The sequence below is a fragment of the Cydia fagiglandana genome, chromosome 10 (assembly GCF_963556715.1).
Source record: "Cydia fagiglandana chromosome 10, ilCydFagi1.1, whole genome shotgun sequence".
In the NCBI taxonomy this organism is placed as follows: Eukaryota; Metazoa; Arthropoda; class Insecta; order Lepidoptera; family Tortricidae; genus Cydia; species Cydia fagiglandana.
This window is the reverse complement of record NC_085941.1, coordinates 10,526,264-10,534,757: the sequence shown is the minus strand read 5'-3', so window position 1 is coordinate 10,534,757 and position 8,494 is coordinate 10,526,264. Positions and strand designations below refer to the sequence as shown.

The following is an 8,494-nucleotide window of genomic DNA, read 5'->3' as shown; positions in this document are numbered from 1 at the left end:
CTCATATCTTACTCTATCTAAAGTAAAAGTGACATTGGTTGCCCGAATTGCGCTGCAAAAGAGAACTAGTTGATATCTAAACTATAACGTATCTAGAATGGATCTAGTACGTGTCGTCTCTTGTGAATATCTTGAAGTTCGAATACGGCAGAAAGGGTCATGACTGACATACGGACAACAAAGTGATAGTCCTAAGGGTTCCGTTTTTTCCTTTTGAGGTACAGGACCCTAAAAATCAAATCATGTAAATTAGAACATCCTTATTCACAAGCCCGTGGTATTTAGCTTATTATGTTAGTCGATAATTCGCGAACTCCACGGTGAATGGTTTTTAATGAAGCTAGTTACATTCAATTACGTGATCATTTAAGGCCCCGTGGGTTCAGGTTCTTCTGTCACTTTCAGTGAGCGTAAGTGTGAGCGAGATGGCTGTGCGTGCTGGGGATCGCGGTTATCATTGTTTATGAATTTTTTCATTTAATTCTAGCGTTAAAGAAAATGTTTTACTGAAATAGACATGTAATATTGAGGCCGTCTATACGTCCTCGTAATAATAGACGATATGTACCTAGTCATAGTAACGATATTTTTAGTCGCATTAAATCATGATTTGTTTTTTTCCAAAAATTGAGTTCATTATTTTATATTGTATTACAGCAGATAAGATAATACACCCTTATCTACAAAATGGGACCAGGTTATTATATCATTAGGTACGGTCAATTTAACGACATCTTTATTTAACAGCGGCTAATAAAGCACGCATCATCATTTGAAGACAAGTCGAGCACTGTAGCGGACATAGGAGATTTTTTTCTGTGGTTATGGATTTGTGGCCCTGCAATCAAACTCTGCCATTGCTGGCTTCAGAAGTCATACAAAGCAGTGGGTTTACGTTTGTATCCGTCGTAAACACTGTGATAGCTGCACATTGCGCTCTAACAACTCCTCAGCAATGGCCACCCGACCGATCCGAGGAAGTAATAGCAGGTAACAACTGAGTGGCTACCGCGAAAACCGAAATTCGCAAATTGCGGGGATCTTTCTCTTTTACTCCAACGAAGGCGTAATTAGAGTGACAGAGAAAAATCCCCGCAATTTGCGAACTTCGATTTAATAATAATATAATAATAATAGTATGTTTATTGCTTTCATATTGGTGTTTATACAGATGTTCTTAACTAATAATGTTCCACAATATGACACCCTGTAAGGGTATTGCAATGTTATCTAACACATAAAACAATTATACAAGTTACAGAATACACAACAAATAGTAGTCGCAAAAAAATTGTTTATAGTATACATATGCCTATTTATGGTATTTATTATCATCGAAAAATTCTTGTATAGAATAAAAACAATTACTTATTAAATAAGTTTTTAAGTGACCTACATATTTCTCATATTTAAATTCTTCTGCTATTTCTTTAGGAAGATTGTTGAAAATTCTTATAGATATGCTATAGGGACTTTTATTACTCATTTGTAAATTACTGGCAGGAAGGGCAATCTTATTTTGATTTCTATTTCTATTTGATTTTCGCGGTTATAGCCCTGCTCATTTAATTTAATTACACAAACGGGTCTACAGCGATATAAACAATGAAATTATATCGCGGTAGATCGCGGTAATTAAATATGTGTACAATACGCGAGAGTTTAAAGTGTTAATCTGTTCATTTTGTTATTGAAAAGAAAGTGTAGGTAGTTGTATAAGGGACACGTGAATTTGGAAATTCGAATATTTGTTTGTAATATTTAGTATGCATATATAATATATTTTATGACAATATGTAATAGGATAACCGTGGTGATAAAGAGAACTATTTAATACTAACAGAAAGACCACGTCTGTAACGCTATGAATGTGCTGATTTTAGTGCAAAATATTTGGTGACACATTTTGAACGATTGATATTTCCAATTTGTTAATCAAACTATACTGTTGCACTTAGCCGTTAATAGAATTTGAATAATGTTCTTCATTTTGTTTATGCATGTATAATATGTATTTTAGGTTTTCGTAAAACTATTTTATTTATTTAAAATATAAAACAACAAAACAAATACATTTCAACACATTGATATGATAGATCTAAAATTGATAAAAATTATTGATAAATATAATATGATTGTTTCAGATCCAACATTTGATTTTATTATAGTTGGGGCTGGTTCGGCAGGTTCTGTTATAGCCAGTAGACTATCCGAAAATCCCGACTGGAGAATACTTTTAGTAGAAGCAGGCGATGACCCCACTTTGGATACCGAGGTAGTTTATTAAAGAAACTGTCCGCGTAATATTAATAGTTATATGTTTTACAAGGAGGCAAAATTGTTGCTTAACCGCACGTCCTAATATTGATACTCGTACGATAGCAAGCGAAAGATTCCAAAATTGAATCATGATTGAATCATGAGCGTTGTGAGGGTTTCAAAGCACGAGGGTTAAACAAAATTTGCCCCCGAGTGAAACACAAAATTTTTCACCACACCAACCCGAAGAAAATAATATTAACTATAATATATCAAACAAAAAGAAACCAAATCAAATCCAAATGAATGTAATTAAATAAAGAATTATCAATCAAAATCATCATTTAAAAGTCAAATTAAATACAACATAAGAAAACAACTCAAAATTTGCTGCCGGTTTTTGGACAATCAAGAGAGCCTTTACCAGTTGGGGTGGTGAAAATTAATATACATAGACGTAAGTTACATTACTTACATTATATATTTACAATGAAACTTCTCAACATTTAATTATTGTATGTTTTAGCTGATAAGTGCCTTCTTCAATACATTCCACTCGAAAAATGATTGGGAATATAGGACAGAACCATCACAAAGTTACTGCCTTAGTTCCCAAAATAAGCAATGTTACTGGCCAAGAGGGAAAGTTTTGGGAGGAAGCAGCAGCATAAATGCCATGTTTTATGTCCGTGGGCACAGAGAAGACTTCAACGAATGGGGAAACATGGGGAATGATGGCTGGAGTTATGAAGATGTATTGCCATTGTTCAAAAAAAGTCAGGCGTTGCACGCTGACGATATATCAGTTGAAGAAAAAGACAAATTTCACAATGAAGATGGACTACTTAACATAGCAAGACATTCAGAATCAGATGCTTTTAGTGATGTTATTTTAAACGCATATAATGAAATGGGAGTACCGACTGTATATGATCTGTGTGGAAAGGATACCGTCGGGGCTTTGAAGACATTAGCTACTGCGTATAAAGGACGTCGTCAGAGTACAGCGCGGGCATTCCTGACACCAGCCAAAGAAAGAAGTAATTTGTACGTAATGAAGAAAACGTTAGTCTCTAAAATAATTTTCAATGCAGATACTAATAAAGCTTTAGGAATTGAAATTCAACAAGAAGGAGAAAGATATAATATTTATACGCAAAAAGAAATTATAATTTCGGGCGGTGCGATTAATACACCTCATTTGTTAATGTTATCTGGCATAGGTCCGAAAGAACATTTAGAAGAATTAGGTATACCAGTAGTTCAAAACTTGCCAGTAGGATTTCATTTGCAGGACCATTTAGTTGTCTCCAACTTCATCACCCTCAAAACAGACATGCTTCAAGTTGGCAATGATGATTTCAGCATTTCGATGACTGAGTACTTAACCAAACAAACTGGTCTCTTCTCCAATCTTGGGCCAACGGAAGTAATTTCTTATGTAAATATTTTTGATTTAAATGACACGCTGCCCAATATCCAATTTCATCACCTCGTACTTCCTCCTAAATATTATGAGGTGTTAGATATATTTAAAATTCATGAATTCGATGAGTCCACGTTAAATATAATCAATAAATTAAACGAAGATTATCCCGTGCTTATGTTTTGGTCTGTATTGCTAAAGCCAAACTCAGTCGGAATGCTAAAATTACGAAGTGCTGATCCTCATGATAAACCATTAATATACCCAAATTATTTCGGCGACCCATATGACATGCAAACCATTGTGGCAAGCATGAAATTTGTATCAGAGATAGCAGAAACACCGACATTGCAGGCATTGAATGCATCCCTTGCCTACGTGCTTTTGCCCGGTTGCGAAGATTTTGCCTTCAAGAGTACAGAATACTTCGAATGTCTCGCGCGGCACTTGACTACAACGTTGTACCATCCCGTTGGAACAGTGAAAATGGGCCCATCGGAGGACGCCACATCAGTCGTCAGTCCAGAGTTAAGAGTCCATGGAATTCAGAATCTCAGAGTAGCGGATGCAAGTATAATGCCGCGAATCGTTAGAGCAAATACAAACGCTGCTACAATCATGATTGGCGAAAAATGTTCCGATATGATAAAGCAGTTTTGGAATTTTAAGTAAATTACTCATATCTTAGTACCTTGCTAAATATTAAAATTTCAACGACACCAGTTACTACATTCAGGAAGGGATAAAAAAACTCTTTAGACAAATTAGAGTTACGCGTTTATTACCTACATTGATGTGGATCCGCACGCTGTAATATGTAAGGGTGATACTGATAGCACTATGCACGCGTATATCGGCTCGATTCGGGAAATGAATGAGAGACTCACTAGATATGAAAAATAGTAAAGATATGTGAAGTTCCACTGCGAAAGGTACTTTATGGCGACTGGCGCCGCAATTCGGGAAATTAATTAGAGAGAAGAGCCAACCGCTGTAAGGTACGTTTACCCGTGGGACGTCACATATCTTTACTATATCATATCTAGTTAATTTTTTATTCATTTCCCGAATCGCGCCGCCTGTAGATAACCCGCACGCACACCGGGAGCGCCGAGCCGATTCGTATTTCATGTAAAGCAGGATTTTCATTCTGTTTTAATTTAACTTTTTACAACGAGGTAATCATGCTTGAAAATACCCTCATTTTGTTCTTAAATCGCGTTCTACGAACAGTACGAACAGTGCCCTATTTTTATATTTTCAATTTAATACACTTTAAATTTCACAACAGAGTTCCAATGTATGTTTACTTTATATCTGTATACTTTATTGCCTTTCATTGTTTTAATACTACAATCTATGTAATGTTACGCAAAGCAGATACTTTCAAGCCGTATCCCTTGCCGGCCAGGCCACCGATAGCCCTGGCAAATAAGTAATTCGTCAGATTATAAAATGTATTTTTCTGGCCCTCACCGTTAAATAAAAAAAAAAATTAGGTAAGTATATTTCGCAATTTTTTAACCGGATGGCATCATTACTAACAAACTAAGTAATAAATGTTCTTACCTCTAATACTTCCGTTACGTCAGATTCAGTGCATATGAACTTGCCCATGCTTGCTCTATGTATGCGTGAACACTGGGAACTAGGTATCAGCCGTAGATAAGCCCACAATAATATGTCTGAAAAAGACTGTAAAAAAACTACTTTTTACATGTGTCGCTTAACTTCAAACTCGGGTAAATCCATCGACCCTCTCAGCAAATATCTACTCTATTACCTTTTCTTAATACCAAAATCGCATAATCGGACAGATGGATTTACCCGAGCTTGAAGTTAAGCGACTCACATTTTGAATATGACCTCATCTCTTACGGCAGAATGTGACTCTTTGTTGTTACGATATACCATGTTCACAATTTATTATTGTCTACTGAAATAATTATCATTGTCTGTTAAAAGGTTGTGGGTTCATTCATTTATTTATTTCAAAAACAATATTACATTGTTTTTGATATAACTTTAATCTAGACATATAAATTACATTCTTAGCCATCGAAATGTATTTGTTAGTCGCTATTCCGTTCCACTGTGTAGACATTATCGATATATAACATGATGAAAACGCAATCATCATATTTTATGTTTGCGTGAAGCATGAAATCTCACCAAAAAGCTACGGCCTAAGTACCTAATTATGTATTGAAAAAAATTTGCGTAGCCCCCTTAGTAGCAGGGCTGTTGTAGATACGGCAATTGCCGCAATGTTGCAGTGTATAAATAGTTTAGTTTCAATGTTTTAGGTATAGTTATAGTTCTAGTTTTTAATTAGTTTAGTTAATTGAAGCATAGCCGCCTCGTCGTCGAACGGCGTACGTCCGGTCACAACGGAAGAACAGCGCTGGCTTTGCCAGCTACATGCTGGGTTGTGACCCTTTTATGGCATTTTGCTCTAAATGTTATACATTGTATATTTGTCAACATGTTTTTGGCATAAATAAACGTATTGTCTTTCTTTCTTTCTATAAATATATAAAAAAAAACTTAACTATAAAATAATAAAAGAGAGGACCTACATAGTCAAATAAATACATGGCAGTAAATATTTTGAAAATTAAATAAACATGAATTTAAGAAGGATAAGATATTAAGAAAAATAAATCCGCTGGTAAAAAATATGTTTGAGGTCGGTGCCAAGCCAAATATCAAAGCCGTCAACACACTATCGTACCGATATCCAACCCAGATGAGGTTCAATAAGAAAGAAGGAAAGCTATCCATTAGGTCTTGGGAGTATTGTTAATCAGTATTGTAACTAGGTATTTGGCTTAGCACCATCTCAAACATACCATACATGTCATTGTATCAGTTGATAAGATAACGCATAGTATATTATAATACTTAAAAAGCATAGTATTTTATTTTTTCCTTTTTGAAGCAGTTTTTTTTCTAAAAATATTATTATAACTGTAAGAAGCTCCCCATAATTTTATACTGTACCTAAGATTCGAATAGACTAATGCATAATATACTTTACTATTGGCCTATCCTGGTAACTTTTTCTGATATCTTGATTGTAGCGGGCGGAACTAATGTATTTATTATCTATAATTTAATCTATGCAGTTCCTACTTTCAGCTGAGAAATTTGACAAATTAAACAGAACACAAAACCTCATTATCAAAGACAAAGATAAGATAAAGAGATAACTTCGATCACATTTCAGTACACACATTACGAGTAAGTAATGTTATGATAGGTTTTATCTTAGCTTAGGGTTTGTGCACATCACGCGAGGTTCGATAGGGGGAGGGGGGTCACGAAAAAATCACGATAGATCACGTTGGGGGAGGGGGGGTATAAGGAAACCTCGCGTGTATTTTTCTACAGTGAACGAAATTGAGAAAAAAAACCTACCACATAAGTAGTAGCTTTTTTTCGGTTTCGTTAAACATAAATCTTCACTCTGCACTTCAAAATAGCGAGTCTATTTAACGAAAATAGAAAAATAAACAAGAGTTTCTGTATACAATACTATTTATCTTGAAATTAGGTCGAATGAAATAATTTCAAAAAATACACGTGAGGTTGTGTGGGGGGAGGGGGGTAGCCAAAAACCTCACCAAATATCACGGGGGAGGGGGGTCAAAAAGTAGCCGGAAACACCTCGCGTGATTTGTGCACAACCCCTTAGCAGCTAGTTGACTAACCCCTTTATTCATAAAAAATTACGGGCCTGATTTAGTTAAATTGTGTTTTATTCCTTTCTTACAAATACATAAGTCAAAATGACAGATAAAGACAAACGATTATTAGCTAATTTAGGTTTGTAGCGCGTTTATGAATAAGGGCGTCAATTGTCAAACATTAACCTTACTTGACTATTTATCTTTCCCCAGCCTGATGCAACACAGTCCATAGATCCATAATCCGTCTTACGCGAGGCAAGGGGCAGGGCCTTTACATAATCGTTAAAAACAAATGGTACATCTGTAAACTGTAAATAAATTTATAAGCTGATGATGCAGACTTTCTGTGAGCTGTAAGATTTACTTTAATATGTAAAAGTAGTAGTAGTAAATGTATTTTCACGCCACTGTTCGGAAATGTAGCAATAGATGGTCTAAAACCAAGCTGGAAAGTAGGCAATAGCTGTAGCACCTGAACCACCACTACTACAATGTTTCATTGTTATCATCATCTGTCATTGGTGACAGTTCGCTACAGCAATGAGTATCATTTAAAACATAAAAAAACAATAAAGGGTCTTTTTTGCGCAACTTTTTCCTTCAAAAATAAAATTAGGTTATTTATAGAACCAATTTCTTGTTTAAACAAAAAAAGAAATGACAAAACCATTCACTTCATTTTTTTTAAACAATTATCCATTCAGTTCACGCTTAAGGCGTTTTTGACTTTTGTAGCTGTTTGTGGTTTTTTTAGCAAAAACGCTTCTAATTTTAGAGTTGGTTTGAAGTAAATAACAGAAAAACGCCTCTTAAAAGTGGTAAAAAAAGTAAAAAAGGCGGGATCTGAAAATACTTACTGAATTGGATAGTGTATATTGTGTTTGACTAAAAAATATAAGAAACGCGTATCTACGCTCGCTATAAAAATGAGTTCTTCTAGTAAAGAAAATGATATTCTTACGCTGACGCCTACCGAAATTCAAGAGACAGTACAGGCAGTGGCTAGTAATTTGCTACCAGAGAAATCGCGGGCTAGTACTTATAGTTATGTAAATGTTTTCTTATTTCCTCGCAGTAGTCGTGAAAAGCACTATGTAATGCCTCGGCCGGAAACGCT

The 8,494-nt window shown here is 35.2% G+C and overlaps 1 protein-coding gene across 1 annotated transcript; it reads left to right on the top strand.

The window, feature by feature from the left end:
- The first annotated feature begins 772 nt into the window (after nucleotides 1-772).
- Nucleotides 773-6,203, top strand: LOC134668080 (glucose dehydrogenase [FAD, quinone]-like). The gene is made up of 3 exons (XM_063525559.1): nucleotides 773-990; nucleotides 2,145-2,275; nucleotides 2,786-6,203. Exons 1-3 carry the CDS (start codon nucleotides 825-827, stop codon nucleotides 4,355-4,357), a joined length of 1,869 nt encoding a protein of 622 aa, XP_063381629.1. The 5' UTR covers nucleotides 773-824; the 3' UTR covers nucleotides 4,358-6,203.
- The last annotated feature ends 2,291 nt before the right edge of the window (nucleotides 6,204-8,494 follow it).

Bases quoted from the DNA above. Each gene is read 5' to 3' on its own strand.
- LOC134668080 (XM_063525559.1), top strand. From the start codon at position 825: ATGGATTTGTGGCCCTGCAATCAAACTCTGCCATTGCTGGCTTCAGAA. The intron at 991-2,144 runs GTAACAACTGAG...TGATTGTTTCAG, and splicing joins ATCCGAGGAAGTAATAGCAG to ATCCAACATTTGATTTTATT. The intron at 2,276-2,785 runs GTAGTTTATTAA...TGTATGTTTTAG, and splicing joins ACCCCACTTTGGATACCGAG to CTGATAAGTGCCTTCTTCAA.